Here is a 17,866-nt window from a genome sequence, read left to right as displayed (position 1 = left end):
CTAAAAGAGTGAGCAATGCAAAATGTTGGACTTATTAAGGAGGATCAGCCAGGGCTTGGCTCACCTCCCACTGCTTTGCCTTTCACCTGGCTTCCATGCGTGGTCCATCCCTGTTTCCTACAGTCATTTCAGCTCACTGGTGTGTGAAATTCCCACCTCTCTGTCTTCTTTGGCTCAGTCTGGCCAAAGGGCCAAGCCCCTCTTCACTTGCCCTGGCTTTAAGGCCTTTTTGCCTTCCACGAGCTCATTCATTTGGTCTGATCCTGCTAATAGCAGATCGTTCTGGTGTTGAGCTCTCAGTTTTGTAGCATGCTTGGCACAGCCATAGCCCTGCAGGGGGACCTGGCCTGGCTATTGTGATTAGAGCTGCACGGGCTTTGAGGTTGCCAGTTGTGATTGCCTCAGAAGATGCCCAGCATGCGAAGAGCGGGAGAGAGGGAGGTGCACACGCATGGGCTTTGGCAGTGACCTGGAACAGTGTGGGTCACCTCCACATGGTCTGAATTCTCTACACATCCCTGTGCCTTAATTTTTTTGGGAGGTACCTGGCTCTCTATCAAATAAGCACAGAGATGTAAGTAGAGGTGGACCTTCTGAATTCATCAGTGTTTGGCTTTTCTGCCTGGCCTTGGGGCTCGGGAGGTCCAGCCAAGGAGCAGAGCTGCTGCTGTGGCTCTGCCGCAGGTCCAGCAAATTCTGCTCTCTCAGAGACATGGGGTGAAGGAACAGGATCCCGGTGGGTTGGTTTATCTTCCAGCACAGTGCAACTGGTGCAATCCAGCTCACGCCCACGTTCCCAGATTGTATCTCCTGCCTTGAAAGAGGTTGCTGCATCCATGCTGCATGTTAAGAAGAGTCCCAGGTTTGTGCTATCAGCCAAGCCATGCCTGCGTGTTGTCCCAGAAGGTGCTGGAGGATCAGGGCAAACGCTAGTGAACAGCATCGAGAGTTACAGGATGGTGTTCAAGCCAGTGCCCCATCTTGTTCACGGCATAGCTCCTGTCATCCTGGTGCTGGAGACTCCTTGTAATTTTCCAGCAACATTCGTGCCAAACCTGCCAGGAGCCTGGAGCCCCTTGCAGAAATTCTCCTTCATCCTCCCTCTTCTCTTCCCCTGCAGGCTTCAGGCACAGAGACCAGCTGGAAGTGTCCCAAACGAGTGCCGAATAACGCAGATACAAAGTCGGGTTCCTCCTTCACCGAGCTCTAGTTCTCTTCCTCCACGGAGCAGCTCACGGAGATCCAGCTGTGTATCCCCTCGGAGCCCTGTCCTTCCTTCAAGAAACCCCAGTGCTTCCCCCAGAAGCCAGCTGCCGCCTCGGAGGGAAAGTCCTTCTCCCGGCCGACAGCATAAGCCAGGGACTGCTCTTCAGCGAGTTCCTCCTTCCCCCCGACCTCAGCCCCCAGCTCAGGCCCTGGGGCCAACAGGAGATTCCCTGCCCTCTCCTGGTGTGGCCAAAAAACGACAAAGAGGAAAAACCCAGACTCAGAGTCCAGCAACCAAAGGAAAGCAGGTGTCCCTGGAAAGTAAGGCAGCTGCCAGATAATGATCTTCTTCTGCCAGCCCAACAGACTGGGTAACTTCTGCATATAGTATACACTTGAGATGCTGCAGCACAGCCTTCCACGCTGGACCCATGAGTGTATAGCAGTAGCTGTACTTCAATGCTTCACTCACTCTCACCCCACACCGTCGCGATCAGCTCCCACGGGCCTGAGAGCCTCTGAGCCACGGAGCCTTCTTCAAGGGAGACATCCAGCCCGCAGCTCACGCTTGCTAACGCACAGCACCAAGCAGCGACCCAGGCAGCCCGCCTAGTGCCTGACCCTCCTCCCTCCCCAGGCATTCCCCTCTCTCTGTTAGCAATACCAGTCGCCAACACTGACCCTGGCTTTGGAAAGAGGAGCAGAGGTGACGAGAGCAAGGCCTGCTGGAGAGGAAGGCTCCTGTCCTGCAGGCAGCTCCCTCCTCTCTCCATGCTGGGAAAATGCCAGCCTTGGCCACCGCCATCTACCTGAGTGTTGGCTTGCCTCCTGTCACCTGTGTTAGCAAGGGATTGTCACCAGCTTAGCCAAGAGGGATGGATGTGTCCTTGTGAGCTGAGATAAGAGCAGGGGCAGGGTGGAGGGGGCTCTTCTCTCCTTTCCAGAGATGCCTCTGCAAGTGGGAGTGGGAGACAGGCAGGTCTCGCTGGATGCTCCTACCTGCTCCAGGATGTCCCACAGAGGAGGCCGTCTGGCGCTGCTGCTCGGCGACACTGCTGATGTCTCAGCAGATGCCTGTGTGGTGGGTATTTAGATGGAAGTAATTGCGTATTGGCAGCTTGCTGGGAAGTCAAGAGCGCTTGCTAATTGATGTAGAAGGGAGCACACTGCAGCCACTTCTGTCTCAAATACCAAACTGTGATCTGTGGAGACCACATCTCCCAACATGGGTGGTTCCTCTCAGCCTGAGTGTGGCTGGTGCCACAGACCTATAGTCCACCAAACACAGCTGAAGATGTGAATAGTCACTGGATGCCTTTAGCTTGGGTGCCCCTTGCACCTAAATTCCTTGTGCTTTATTGTCACGCTCTTGGTGTTTGTGAATTTTGGCACTGTGGTTGAAAGTTCCCCTACACGGCAGGGTGGGAAATTATTATCCTGTAGTATACTCAAAAGCTGCTGCTTTGCGAGGAGAGGTTTGCTGGCACGCCATGGGTTCCTCGTGCATTTCTATCCAAGAGCATAGTGGGTTGAGTTGCAGAAGTTGAGTTTATGTCTTTCTCTTTCTTGGTGCTCAGCTCTTCCACACGTTGCGTGAGAACTACCAATGTGAACGTAAAACCAAGGGCTGTGCTCTAGCAGTAATATTACCAGAGCAGAAGCTTAGCGCTCAGCTAGAACTAAATCAACCAACTTTTTAGCCCCCAGACTAATTAGGAAGGTTTAAAAATTAAAGCCAGGAAGACTGATACCTGTCTGAGCTTGATGAGATCTTGAAGCAGTCACAAAATTTTCCCCGCACCTCACAGGGGGAAACACTCCAGACCCAAATACTTCGGGCTTCACACCATTGTCATGCCCAAAAGAAGTTTTGCATGAGGCAGAACAAAAATGCGGCTGCTTTGTACACTCATTCCCACAGCTGCAACTAGCTCCAAATATTTACTATTTGCAGACAACAAAGTTTGATAGAGGGATCTGGAGAGTGATGACCTTGATTCATCTGAACATAGGTACAAACAGTCACACTGATGGCCGTCGAGTCCGAGGGATCCTGAAGTTGTTCACATCTACAGGAACCGTTCTGGAAAAGAGCATGAGAGCTGTGACAGGGTGGCTGGGAGAAAAGGGTACTCCTTAGACATAGAATCATGGAATGGTTCGGGTTGGAAGGGACCCTGAAGATCACCTAGTTCCAACCCCCTGCCCTGGGCAGGGACACCTCCCACTAGACCAGGCTGCTCAAAGGCCCAGCCAGCCTGGCCTTGAACACCTCCAGGGATGGGGCAGCCACAGCTTCTCTGGGCAGCCTGTTCCAGTGCCTCATCTGAACAGGGAAATGTATAGAAATAGGTGACAGGAATTACTTCTTTATATGACAGTCTCAGTGTTGCCAATGCTAAGAATTTATTTCATCTAGCTCAAAGTGTTTGCTGGTTTTCATTGATGTTGTTCCCTCTGGTAGAGTAAGAAGCACCCTTTCTAGTCTAAAAACACGCCCTTCTCTTTGCAGAGAAGCAATGGGAACTCCAAGGTCAGGTTGCGGTTTGATGGACTGACCTGATGTTGCCACCAAAAGCAGTGGTCCCACCAGGTTCCAGCTGCTTCGTTGCACTGTCCCACCCCCTTACACCGGGGCAACTATTTGGTGAAGTGGCTGGAAATGCTGATCCAGCATGACACCAAGAGCTCTGGTTTGCTGTTTTGGTTTTCATCTGGTTCGGTTCCTCAGTCTGATTCAGCATTTGGTCACACAGCAGAAGTGGGGGAAGGAGATGACAGAGAGTATCTTCTGGTCTTCTGGTGGCACTGTAACTTCATGTGAGTTTGACGTGTGGGTCAAGCTACAACCTAAACATGCCCTACATGTTTAGAAACCAGAAAACAGAGTAAACCCAAACACGGATTATTTCCAGAAATATAAACCATAATGGCACTCCTGTTAATTTGTTGGGGGGGATATTCATTTTAGAGTGCTCAGACGGTAAGACTTTGTTATGAAGTCATTACCAGATGCTCCATCCAGGTCTTAGATACACGTGCTGAAAACGACATGAAAAGAACTTGGAAAGAGGGCTACAGGACTATTAACAGGGTGGCAAACCTGCCTTATCATGGGAGGCCAATAAAGCACAATTGACGTATTTGTTCAAGAGAAAGTTTAAAGGAGCGTTTTCCATGCCCCAGCTATACCCATGTCAGGAAGGAAGCTCCAGAGCAGAGATCTTCCGTCTGGCACATGAAAGCAGGGAAGATGGAGTAGCTGAGAGTGGCAGCTGAAGAAACAGGGCAGGCTTTTAGTTGTGAAGCAATTGTCCAGTGAAATCTTTCACAAGAGTGTGGGGACTTTTTTCTTATTAAAAGGTTCTCTGAGAAACCTAGCTGTCTTCTAAGAGGTTTTCCTACCATGACCCAACCACAGGTAGCAGGCAGGATGCTGGTGACACCAAGGTATCATCTCTCTTTGTCGTGCAGTAGATTCCTGGTCCTGCCGGGCCCATGTCAAAGCTGTCGCATGTTGGAGAGCCACCAGACAAGTCCCGCAGCTTTCGGAAAGCCAGTGAAAGATTTCCAGCACAGAAAATAACAGCCGTTCCCAGTGTTGTCAGACAGGGCTGGGCTGAGGGCGCAGCTGGGCCCACAGAGCTCTGGGGCTGGCGTGAGTCGTCTCCTTGCGGTTGTGCTTCCAGCCTCCCCGCCCCGGCACAGCCCTGCTTCCCGGCTCTCTCTGGCACGGAGGACAACAGCACAGCGCTCCCCCGGTCATTTGGGATGAGAGAGGGCTGTGCCATCAGGTGCGATGGCAGTGAAAGGGGGCTGACTGCAGCAATGCTTTCTCCCCAGAGAGCCTGCGCAGGACCTGCCGGGCGCTGTCACTGAGGGGTTTCAAAGGGTCGTTCCTGCGAGGCCTGACTGTCCCCGCGTATCCCACAGGTTTGGGTCTCTGGACCTGCTCCCCTTCCTGGTGGCAAGAGGTGCTGTGATCCTGGCTGGATGTCACATCACCTTCTTCATTCCTTCACTGAAGTTATTTTTACAGGAGCTTTGGCGCTGGCCTTTTCCAGTTAGGTGGCTGTCAAGAATTTGCTAACAAAAGGTGGTCCACAGACCCGCGTTTTGCTGGCAGAGGTGGTCACAGGGCACTGCCTGCCCTGTAAGCCCCCTGTTAGCAGCCCGCGTGCTGCAGGTGGTGATGGCTTGATCCCTCTTTCAGGTGTCAACAGAGGGACACGAGAAAGCCGTGGGTGCTGCTCCAGATCTCCTCCCTGGCTCTGATTTTCAAGGTTCTGCCCTTCCATTGCTTGATGGTGGGTGTGACCCCAGGGTACGCCCGTTACTGGGGTGCTCAGCACACCCTGGTCGCAGGAGTTCCCATTCCTCTTATGTGTCTGTCTGGAGGGATCCTCTGGCAGGCAGGTGGACCAGTAGTGATGCTCTCTGCTAGTGTCACTGTGAAAACAGCCCTGCACAAGTGTCAACGACTCCTCTTTTTCCTCTTATCTTCTCCTCTTCCTCTACACTGCATGGAGGCCAGAAGGGCACCTGCCATAGTTGGAGCAAACACAGGAGATCATGTCTGGGGGAAGGTGGGAACGAGGTCTGTGATGTTAGGGAGAAGTTAGGTGGTTGAGGGATGCCAGACGATCCAGTCTGACGTCGCAGGACATGGTGGAGTGTCACATCCCAGAAAGGCAGGAGGGGCAAGACCCTGCTGTTCTCTGCCATGATACGTGGTGTGCAAGCTCTGTCAAGCCTCAGGGACACACAGGGCTGCTCAAACGCTGCTGTTGATGTATGGCTGCATCCTTGCGTCACTGCAAAGGAGAGAAGATCGAGCTGACCAGAGCAGAGGAATCACAGAATCACAGAATGATAGGGGTGGGAAGGGACCTCTGGAGATCATCTAGTCCAACCCCCATGCCAGAGCAGGTGGGGACAGGGGAGGAGAAGCAGGCTTCTCAGCACTTTTCCATGTTTGCGGGAATTTCTGGGAACAGCCTGACACTACGTGGTTCCCCATGGGTATGTGTGCTGCAGGGTCTGTCCTGGCCAGCTGCAGATGGTTGTGCCCGTGTGTGTTTTGAGGAGATTCCTGGGACAGGCTGCCACCGTGCCTGCGTCGGTGTGTGCATGTGATGGGTGGTAGGAACGGACAGGAGTTGTTCAGGGGAGCACTGTGGGGTCCTGTGTGTGTTGGGAGCATAAGTGTCTTTAGGACCGCCTGGTATCGTGAGTCACAGCAAACGCTCTGATGAGAGTCTTCACTTTGCTCGGGTCTGCAAAGGTCCCACCTGCTTTCTTATCTGCCAGCTGAGAAGATGGCACACTGGCTGGTAAAAATGAGTCAATGGCTGCTCTCTGTCCAGGAAATGTTTGCAAAGAAACAGCGATACGGGGAGGTGGGGGGGGGAGGGGGGGGCGTGCCAAGTTGGCGAATCTGAAAGCTCTTAGTGGTAAGCCAGTGTGATGACAGGTTCTATGAGCAGAGGAAGCAAAAGGACCGATGGCACCAGTCAGACTAACGCCGTGGAGCGGCTTGAACACGTGGATGGAGCTGCTTAACTTGATTCATCTGGTTGGCAGCACAAACGCTTCTGCTTGTCTTGGTGCAAAAGGTGTGTGGGTAGCAGACACCTCTGAGACAGTGTGCTTGGAGTCTGTGAGAGGCAGGAGACTTTGCTTGCCCTTTCTAAGTAAAGAATATTATAATATATATATTATTATAATGATATAATATAAGTAGTGCCCATTATATATAGTGGCTAAAGGTTGAAAAGGATCCTGCTACCTTCAAAGAAGCGCCCTGATGCTACGTGACTTCTGATGTGTGCAGGACTGACCGCTGTGTGCAGTAGATGTTGGATGGAGGAACAGGGTACCACATGTGAGCTGTGAGGCTCCGCTTGCCAGAGCGTGAACCAGGGGCGAAACCCCCCCCCCAGCTTGGATGGTGGGCAGCCATCGATGCTTGCCATCAGAGTTGTAATAACTGGTGGACTGCCACCCGTCTTTGCGTGGCGTGGATCATGGTTTGGAGAGTCCCTGCTCACATGGCTGCCCTTGACTAACACGAGCGTGGTTTGCTAGTGAAACACTTCAATCCAAAGCAAGTTCTGTTGGAGCAAGAAAATCTTTGATGTTTCTCCTTTCCAACACAGAGGTATTTTCTCAGTGTAGATCCTCTGTAAGAAGGTGGCTAAGTACCTGTTGATAGCCTGATCAGCTCCAGTAGCAGCTCGATGGTCCCTTAGCACACTTCTTTCTTTACTCTGTATAGTTTACTCATCCATGGCATGATCCCACCACTATTCCACGTGCACAGACACTGATGGCCACCTAAGGCCTTGCAATCAACTATATGAATCAGCTGCCGTTAAATTAATCTTGTGAACACAGTAAAAGTCCTGTTGTGGACATAACGGGTTTGGTTTCAAATGAGTTTCTTCTGGCTTAACCGAAATGTGCCCGTGCTCCAGCGTCGCTAGGCTGGTTTCACAAAGCACGTGGGACCACTTGGGAGTTTGCGACCACCGTTGATTCCATCTGTTTGACAGCTACTCTGACAGCTGCACAGCTGCATGCGAGGGAGAGAGCTCGGGCTCCTGTTCGGGCCCTTCCCTCTTGTGGTGCGTGCCTGTACCACTGGGTGGGTGCCCATGGGCTCTCGAGGTCCCCTGCAGAACCATGAATGGTTGTTTTGGTCTTCCTCAGCCTGTTGCTGTGCCCCGAGGGGCTGGGACCATGCTGATGGTAACAGCAGAGACAGCTGATGTTAAGACAGGTTGGCAGCATCTCGGTGAGCGTTGGGGTTGGTATCTTTGTGAGACCAGAGAATAGCCCTGGTTGCAGGCTGTGGTGAGCCGTGGTCCCGGGCACAGCCAGGATCCCATGAAATGACAGTGATTTGCACGCCATAACTCTGCTGTCCCCTCGTTCCTAATTTACCTCCTCTAGCAAATCTTGTCTTCAAAGTCACCGTGTACTCCCTGCAGCTCAGTCCATCTTTAGCCGGGGGCTTGGAGCCCTCCTGGATTTCTGCAAAGCTTGAGGCAGGCTTGGCCACCAACCTATGCAGCAGGCTGGTTGCTCCGGGTTGTAGGGGGGAACACTATCCCTTCTATTTCTGGAGCTGCAAATGCCTGGAAAGCAGGTTTGAAGTGGGCGTTGATGCCCTCTGTGCTAAAAGGAGGAAGAGAGGTCCCACACCAAACCCAGAGGTGGGTTCCAGGTAGGGCCCAAGGTGAGAACTCCTTCTGCTCTTAGCTCCTAAACCAGAGTGGGCTGCAGGGGTGAGATCTCTGCTGGGCTGGTATTAGCATGGGGCTTGCCAGTAGCTGCTCTGCCCCTGGCTTGCCTCATATTGCCCCTGCCCTGAGCCCGAGGGGGTCTGACGCGGGGTCGCTGGAGGAGGCACAGGCTGACGTTTACTCAGCACATGGGTAAATGGCTGCCGGGGTGCGGGGCAGGGGCTCCTGGACCATCGCCTGCAGATGGTGTGACGAGCTCTGCAGGACGCCGGGGTTTAGGCAAGGAGTCCAGGCAGAACACTGCGTGTGAAAACCAGTGTCAGCGACACGGCTGTGCCATGGGCTGCTTCTTCTCCGGACAGGAATTGGAGCTGGAAACACAGATAATTTTGTATATCTCCTTTTAACACGATAGCATGTGACTCTACACTCAGATATTGTATCTGGCGCACCGACGTCGTTTTCCTTCGCCTCTGGCACAGTCTGACAAAGTCTTTTGGTCTGGAGACAGGACTTCTGCTCCTTGGTACTGCCTGCCTGGAAATGCGACTGGGTCCCAAGGCTAAATCTCTCTACATATCTTCTTTGCATTCTTTAGGAAAGCAGCTGGAGAATGTTTACACACTGCAAACAGAATGTACGACTCCGACCGAGGAACCACAATCCGGTTCAACTGCATGGCAAATTTCTTGGCCATAAAATCTGGCATGCATCACAGAGGCCCTGTCTGTGTACAGATCCACCTGGCATTTGTCATTACTTCAGAACACGTCTTAAAAAAAAAAAAATAATAAATGATGATGCCAATTCTTGTTCATACCAGACACAGTTGTCATTAGATTTGTTATTAAAAGGGGATTCTTGATCATGCCATTAAAACCGGTCTACCTTTTCATTGGTGTCTTCTCACATTTATTGGTGTGGCCATGTGAAGCAGAAACACCACCTGAATTGTTGGCAAGGGACCTTGGCTACGATGGCACCTGGGTCTCATTTCAGCTGCGGCCCCCGTTCCTTCTCTGACACCTCCTGTAGAGCTGTGCTCCAGGTTGCCGTAAGATTTCCCCACGAGGTACGTGATTCTTCCCGACATCACGACAAGTCAGTCGGCTGTGACCAACCCTAAAACACATGATGGCAAGGACCAGGAGCATTCCCTTGTTTTAATATGAGCATCGATGATGCGGCTCCTGCCTCGTGCCTGTAGACAGGTACGCAGGAGCTCAGAGCTGTCTGAGTTGGTGGTAGCCTTTCCCTGTGCCACAGTGGTAACGCTGCTCCCTCTTCTCTTGGCGGCTTGTGATTCATGCAAGGAGGCAAGGTCAGGGGGACGACTTGGAAAAATTCGCTAGAGCAGGGCTGTTGGTATTCATGCCAGGGTTTTTGCACCACAGACATGTTCCTTCACCATGAATCTTGTTCACAGCCACGCTGCCTGCAGCAGGCTCAGCTGTCCACTGCCAGAACAGCAGCTGTCAGAGAGCAAAGCCTGCTTTTTTAACAAAAAAAAATATGCTTTTAGGGTAGAAGCCTAGACGGCACAGCCAAGTAACTGTGCAGTTGTTTGTGAGACCCGTGCCTGGCTGATCCATGCGGTCCACCTGGGATCTGCCTGGAAGGTCTTCACTGAACTCCAGAGCTGGCGAGGGCCAGTGTTTTACAGGACTGGACTCTTGCTCTTCTGCTTTATATGGTCTTCCCAATTTGAGCACCACTGACGATGCTTCACTGGCCCCATCTGTACTCCGTGCTGAGACCAGCCAGCTGGGGCTGCAGCTGGACCTGCACGTTGATACGCTGGAAGCGGAGCAGAACCAGTAACTTGGCACGGTTTGACTTGTAACACTGACCGACAGTCTGAGATTTAAGCCGAGGGCAGCTCCTACAGCAGTCACTTCCCCACGTGCAAGTTGCCGAGTGGCTATCGTCTGCAGACCACATCCGGGTGCGAGCAGTACAGTTCCTTACGCAGGTTGGGAAGGAGTGGTGGAAGAGGGAACAGGGCAGCTACGGTGGATCGTTTTCACCAGCTGGTAAGTTCGTGCCCCTTTGCCACCTTCAGTCGGGCACCTTTACTGAGCCCAGGAGACTCTGCAGACAGGGTTAGACACAGCTTGCAAGCCGCCAGCCATCCTTTGTACACAGGTAGTACAGGGCTCAGACACATTCCTTGGCTAAACATTCCTAAACTTACGGCCACCTTTAGGCACGCAGAAGCCGTGTGCTGGCAAGTGTATGTCAGCTTCTGCGGCTCCCTGACGCAGGCTCATTCTCCTGTTGCGCGGTTGCAACTGCAAAAAAAAAAAAAAACCAACAACAACAAAAAGGCGCAGGCAGGAATAAGTGTGGCCACCAGCCAGTGAAGATGGTTAGGTATTAAAAATAATCTAAATGTGGCTCAAAATACTGTTTACGAGGCATTAATGCCCCCAGGCAGCAGCAGGAGGAGACGGGGAGGACGTGAAATTCAGATTCACTTTGTCCTAATTTCGTGACTGTGGTTACGAGTGGAATACCTATTTGCAACATTTGGGTATACGGTAAAGTACCTCCACTAGCCTCGCCACGGTCTAACGCGCCAGCTGGGTGCTTTGTCTGAGATTTCAGCTGATAAAAAACCTACGGGGTAAGAATAGAATTCGTACCCGACAATGTGATTTTCTGCAGGTTGGCTTTGTTAGGCAAATATGGTAGCTGCTTTTTTTTTTTTTTTTTTTTTTTTACATTGCCTAGCTGGTCATATACAGCATTTGACTAAATACCCCCAAACACACTAATCCCACGTTTGTACACTGCGCAGGTGAGAGCTGCCAACGTCTCTGATAAAGTAGCCCACGGTAATCCGATAAAAGCAGCAATGAGGAGCAGCAGAAAGCTTAGTCTCCTTTGGATACACCGAGTACTCCGACAGGAGAACGCTGTCGGCCCCTCTCAGCTTTCAAGGGCTGTGAAAAATGGGTGAGAGTGAAGAAAAGAATGAAAAAATAAGTGCTCCCTTGGAAAGATGTTCCTGTGATGACAGGTTTTATTCTTTCTCCTATAGCCAACACACAGTTGACTCTAGTGCGGAACCTAAATCCATAGAAAGAAGCACTGGGATCGAAGAAGCTCCTTAAAGTCCATGTCAGGAACAGGCAGACGAAAATTAAAGCTGAGCAGCATCACCTAGGAAATGGAGAAATATTGCAGAACCGCATGGACCGGCTGCCAGCAGGAGGGGTTACAGGGGGGAGCTTCATCACCCACCCCTGGGAGGTGAAATGAGAGGTCCTCTGGAAGACGCGTTTGTCAGATGCAAGGTGCCGGGTACAGCGTTGTCAGAGGCACTCTGCCTTTGTCAAGCGAGAAGGGAAGTGGGGAAAGAAACGAAAACTACCTGATCGTACTGGAACAGTTCCAGGAAATGTGAAAAGACAGGTTTGTAGGAGGTAGGAGGAGGCGATATCTTTTCTGGGGCCCGCCAATATAGTTTGAGAAACCAAAGAGGCTTGGTTCTTCAGAGACCTTGCTTCTGCCGAGCTGACGCAGCCACCTTGAGGTATTTCAAGACAAGAAGAGCACGGACAAGGCAAGCCACAGAAGTTCCCTGCAACTGCAAGGAAACAGAGCTCCTGCTTGTTATTCCTGGCTTTGCCTTCGTCTACCCTCTAGCATCAGAGGGTAGCTATGATGGGGTCTCAAAGTGGGGCTCTGCAGTCAGCTAGACCCAAGGGCCGCTGACGTGTGAGAAACGGTCCTTCAGGCCCATGTGTCCGATTGCAGAGAGCATCTAGAAACAGAAACTTGCGGCATCGACACAGATTTCATTACTTAGAAAAAAGCTCAAAGTCAGTTAAAGAAAATAACTTAATTGAGTCCACTAATTCACTAATTCATATTTAAAACACAACAAGGTAAAGCCTCAGGTTTAAAATAACAGGCTGAACTAGTCCCAAACCTTGCGGTATAACGTTCATAGGCTCACAGGATGCTTTAGGCTGGAAGAGACATCAGGAGGCCTCTAGGCCAACCCCCTGCTTAGAGCAGGGTCAACAGTGGGGTCCCACCAGGTTGCTCAGTAGACTGAGGGGAGGCTGCACGTGTGGCTCCCAGCCCTGGAGGCTGGGCTGGAGGTCCAGAGCACGGCAGCAGATGAGGACTTCATCCTACACTCAAAGCGAACCAACCAAACCACCCTCCCAGGGCCCGTCCCACAGCTGCCCGTGGGGGACGCTGGCTGAAACGGAGCCATCGCCACAGACCACACTTGGCATCACCACAAGTTCTGTAAATGCATGGACTGATGAGGCTCAGGCAAGTTTGTCTGCGGTGTCAAGAGGCCACCAAGCTCTAATCTCAGCAACAAATGGCAAAAAAAGATCCCAGGCGCAGATCAAGGCAACAACTCTCCGTTCAGGTAAGGCTGATGACAGGGAGAGGTCCAGCAAGAGCTGCCGTTGGTGAGCACATCTGCGACGGATGGGGTGGGCATGGTGCACCTTCCCCGCTCAGCCACCGTCTCTGCAGCCCCAGTGACTGCTTAAGGAGACATCTTGTGAGCAGGAGGACACCAAGCTGGTGAGGGCAGGAAGAACATTTTGAAACAGCCAACATTGCCAGGGAAGGTCCACAGGGTGGCTCGCACCAAAAAGCTCCCCGCAGCCACGTTCTCTGGCACGTTCTCAATGCCACGTGCAGGACAGATGGACAGGCGGATCGACAGCGGGTGCAAAGCTTTCATGCGTGGCTCAGAAGACGCGGTGCGAAAAGAGATGAATTAAGGAACTTGGGGGACTTGTATACTGGGATGAACCGATATAAAGACACGAACTGCATGTCGGCAGTTACATACCTGACATTGCCCTGCGCAACTACATACATGACAGTACAACCTGTCTGCAGGCATATAAAATTACCTTAAAATGAAATTGTGTTGGAATTTTAATCCAAAGCATAGATGTAAATTGAAAGCTGTCAATAAGCACCCAGTTTGGGACAACGCATCTCATAGGAGGAGTCACAAAAACTGCATCCTCAAACAAGGAACGGGTTGGAGGCAAGAAGACCATCTGGAAAGTAATACTAGATACATGCCCCATTCCTACGCTCTTTCCCAGGCTTCTTGCTACTGTTGGAGATGGAGCGTTGGGTGAGATTCGCATTGCTTCGAGGGGTCCAAGCCTGAGTCAATTCCAGCATTGCTGAAACTGCAAAGTGCAGAGGATCCCTACTCAAACACCGGGCAGAAAAATCCAAACGGAAGTCCTGGTCAGCCGAGACAGGAGCTAGGGGATGCTCAGGTTTAAATGAAAAGGTTGGTGGAAGGAAGGTTAATTAGTGGAGGAAGTGATCAGTGCAGGAAGGTGGAGCAGCTCACCCCGCTGGAGGTCTGGTGCCATAGGGTGAAGGCAGATCACCTGGACGCCCTGCAGCTTTTCTCTACTCCCTTTTGGGGAGGAACCTGTTGGGAATGGCCTGGGAGGGGGAGGGAGGGAAGGACGGAGCTGTGGCGTCATGATGAGCACACAGCCAGGTGGGCAGAGAACCACCGGCAGGTACGGCAGAGCGTTAGACCTCGCTTCGCCCACCCGGTAATTACCTACAAATCACTCTCGGCATCCAGGCACCCCGTCTCCTCTTTCAGTGGAAGGAAGTGTGTGACTGTGCGTACCTTCACTCCCACACCCTTACTGTCTGCGCAGGCTTTCCAAAAATAGCCTTCCAGCCAGTGCTAAAGCCTGCTCCAAGCTCTCCAGGCAGCACTGCATTACTTTTTGATGTAAAACCCTGGCACTTCGTTGAAGATGCAGCGTGTCAGGGCCTCGAGGGCACTAATGGGTGTTAATTTTATTGCACCTGCCAGCCATGCACCTTCTGCTTGTGGCCCAGGACCTCATTTAAGATCAGGCCTGGGTCCCCTGTCCCAGTATGAGCTGCATTAGGCATGCTCTTGTCTCCAGCCCTGGCTGCCGCACGGACCTTGGACCGGCCTTGTAGCCTTGTCTCCTATCCCATCTCCTGCTCCAGGCCGGACTTCCTGGCGGGACCCTGGTCCCGGTTCATCCCCTCGCTGTGTCTGGGGCTCTTGATGGACCCTGTCCCACCCCCAGCTCTGCCATCCGTCCTGAGACCCCCTGGGACTGTGCCCTGTTGGTGAGGGCATGGCCAGTGCTGGGGCCCCCTTGGCTCCTGGCTCAGCCCCTCCTCGTGCTGCTCCCTGAACCCGTGGGTCCGTGTGTTGAGCTCTCTGGCAACATTTCACTTTACACAGGATTACACTCTGCAGGTGACAGTGATTTAATCAGATGGTATCTCACCCCAGAAAACATTTGATCCTGCCTGGTCTTCCCATTCCTGCTGGGTCTTTCTTCCCCTGGCTGAAGGAGCAGTTTGGGTTTGCCCTTCCCTCAGTAAAACCCAGCCTAATAATTTGGGCTGAATCTCTGCCCTGCTACAGTTTCCTGGCAGCCCTGGTGAGATGAAAATCTAAAGAAAATAGTTCCATGAGCCGACCATAGGAGGAAGCACAAGATGGGTCTGCGGGGTCTGGCGAGGGAGCAGACAGGGTGCGAGCGCTGGTGGTGGACCCGTGATCACACCTGGCAGAAGGTGTGGAAGTGGCTCACGTGGTTTCGCATTAAAGCAGGACCAATGTTCATATTTCTGATTGATAGGCAAGAAAAGAAGCTTTGGCCAGAACCAGTTTATTTACAAAAGAGTTGTTATTGGCTTGTGCAACCGAGTGAAATGTCTGCACACAAGACAACTGCAAGTAAGGGAAAGTGTAGGCGTCTTGTTAATGTGGCACCAAGTCAGAATGGCACAAAGTCACTTTCTTGTAACACCAAACCCAGACCTTCAGGAGCCCCAGGACCTCTTTGTTGGCCTCTCCTCCGCTTTCTTCAACTGAGCTGCAATATCTGGTGTGCACGCGTCCTGGCAAGAGCATTTGGACACACGGCTGCAGCCTGGGTCACCTTAGGTCGATACTGCGGGTGTCCTCAGCTGACTTTGGCCAACTTTGCAGGACCTTGCTGTGCAAGCGGCCTTTGCAAGCAATAGGAAAAATGGAGACTCCTCGTGTGTGGCACGTCTCCCTCCTGCAGGCATCCCAGCCTGGGATGAGCTGCAGTTAGACGGGGACACCTCACCCTCTGAGAGCAAGGTTAGCCTGGCTCATCGGCTCTGATGGACACGTATGTCCATGGCAGTCAGGCATAACTCGGAGGGGAGGCAGGATTTCAGGATCTGCAGCTTTCCCGTAAGAGAAAAACACCGTTGAAGCACCAGCCTGCACCAACTGATCAGATCTCCAGCTACCCTGCAGCGGCTGAGATACCCATGGGGTGGCCCTAATTGCTAAAGGAGAAAATCAACCCCCTCACCATCCAGCCTATTACAGCTCCACGCGAGGTGTTACGGAACTACTGCTGGAAACAGAAAAGCCGGCACATTAGGGACTAAGTCATGTACTAATCTTCCCTCTCGACGAGCGTTTGGCATCCCGACAAGGAGAAGAAAGAAAGACTGCAGAAGAAAATTGTACACGTGTGAAGTAGAAGGTAAATTCTTCTTTCCAGCTTTACACGTGAAAGCAGCAGCAGAGGAGTCCGCCCAATCTCACCACTGCCGGGCAAGTCCGAGCTGTTTGAGTTGGGTCCTGGGTCTCATTAACCAAGCGGTAGGGTATAGTCAGTCACAGCGTTTGCACTCATGGTGGTCATTAACCAGATCTGGTGACTGGTTAAATGAACAGGTTTGGGTTAGAGAAATGCAGCAATCAACCGATGTACATTTCATAAGCAATTGCAGAAGGAGCTGCAGAGCAATGACCCGTAACCTGGCTTCTGAAGGGGAGGCTGGACCTGCTTTGCAGTTTAAATATGCAACAGCATATCAGGGAAAGTTTCTGTTCCTGGCTCTTAGAAGACCGGTGGTGAAGAAAAACAACTTGTCCTGTAGTTCAACTTCAGCTTAAACTGTAACCCTGGAGGCACGGCGTTGTCCGATGTCCCCGCTTCACTCCTCCGTGCTTTCTTCACGTTCGTCCCGGGATGAGCACCGAAGTGGCCCGTGGTGGAGGCTGGGGAGGCACATTAGCTAAACCAACACGGCGGGAATGCTGCTGAAAAGAGCAAAGGTCTCTCAAGGCGACAGCGCGGCATCCTTTGCCTCGTGGGCGTGAGCCCGTGGCGTTACCCTGCTCCGTGTGCTCTGCGCCCGCGCAGCATGGAATATCTGGGCGACACTCAGCCCGGGTGTTCAGCCACTGAGGCAGGCCCTACAGAAAGCTCTACCTGCTGCTCCCCAGCCCTTCCTCGGCACCCCTCTGTGGCAGGGACCAGGGCAGGCAGTCACCGGCCGGGGCTCTGCAGGCGGGCAGCTCTCGGCAGCGCCCGGCAGCGGGGCAGCGCTCGCACTCCATCTGTGCCCGGACTCTTGATGCGCCTGCATCCCAACACCCAATGCCACCACTTTCCAGGTGGATGGCGAAACGAGAGCTGCTTTAAAGGCCATTTAAAAATGTCCTGTCCATGCCCCAGGACAACAGCTTGGAGGAGGGTTTGGGATGACACATCAGGGGAGGCTTAGATTAGACATTAGGAAGAAATTCTTTACCGTGAGGGTGGTGAGGCACTGGAACAGGTTGTCCAGGGAAGCTGTGCCTGCCCCATCCCTGGAAGTGTTCAAGGCCAGGCTGGATGGGCTTTGAGCAGCCTGGTCTAGTGGGAGGTGTCCCTGCCCAGGGCAGGGGGTTGGAACTGGATGGTCTTTAAGGTCCCTTCCAACCCAAACCATTCTGTGATTCTATGATTCACAAACGCTCAAGACTGCGGGGTGGGTGGAGGGAGAGAGGTACAGAATATGAAGATGCAGCAGGAGATAACCTATAGCAAGCTGTCAGTACCTGTGCCACCCCATGTGCACCCTGCAAAGGGGTTGTAGCCTTGGAACAGGCAAGGGGCTGCTGCACCTGCTTGGTGGGCGATGCACTGCTCCCTGAGCCTTCAGGACATGTCCACCTGGGATGCATCATCTCCAGGGGCTGCCCCATGGGTCCGGCCTGTCCAGAGCACTCCCTGCAAGGGCGATGTGCCCACGTCTGGTACCCAGACGTGGCGAGGGCGTTACGGGACTTGCAGGAAAGGGTCCTGCAGGCTCTCCAGACGGAGTCAGGGTAGAGACCCTTCTTCCTGGTGCTCCCAGTTTAACTGCCCTGATCTCATCCCTTTTCCTAAGCTTGCTCAGTTGTAGGGCAGGGAGTTGTGTCTATCCTGTCTTGAAGTGCCAGTCATCCTCCAGCCAGGTCTCTGCCAGCCATGGAAGAGGTTGTACACCTCTTGGCAATTTTGGCAGTCCTGGAGTACCTGGAGCTGCCACTTCTGCTGGATTTTTTTTTGTTCCTTGCTCATGGACTAGGGACTTTTCTTTGA

General features: G+C 52.5%; 1 protein-coding gene across 2 annotated transcripts in view; it reads left to right on the top strand.

The window, feature by feature from the left end:
- The window catches only part of TTBK1 (tau tubulin kinase 1), a 119,937-nt gene extending 107,670 nt beyond the window's left edge, over window positions 1–12,267 (top strand). For both annotated transcript variants that reach the window (XM_063328019.1, XM_063328018.1), the window contains 3 exons: window positions 1,121–10,486; window positions 11,254–11,411; window positions 11,497–12,267. In XM_063328019.1, coding sequence (XP_063184089.1) covers window positions 1,121–1,547 — 427 coding nt within the window. In that variant the 3' untranslated portion in view covers window positions 1,548–10,486; window positions 11,254–11,411; window positions 11,497–12,267. The remainder of the gene's footprint in view (window positions 1–1,120; window positions 10,487–11,253; window positions 11,412–11,496) is intronic.
- The last annotated feature ends 5,599 nt before the right edge of the window (window positions 12,268–17,866 follow it).

This window comes from Chroicocephalus ridibundus, chromosome 3 (assembly GCF_963924245.1).
Source record: "Chroicocephalus ridibundus chromosome 3, bChrRid1.1, whole genome shotgun sequence".
Classification (NCBI taxonomy): domain Eukaryota; kingdom Metazoa; phylum Chordata; class Aves; order Charadriiformes; family Laridae; genus Chroicocephalus; species Chroicocephalus ridibundus.
The sequence above is the reverse complement of the archived record's forward strand: the minus strand, read 5'-3'. Positions and strand labels throughout refer to the sequence as shown.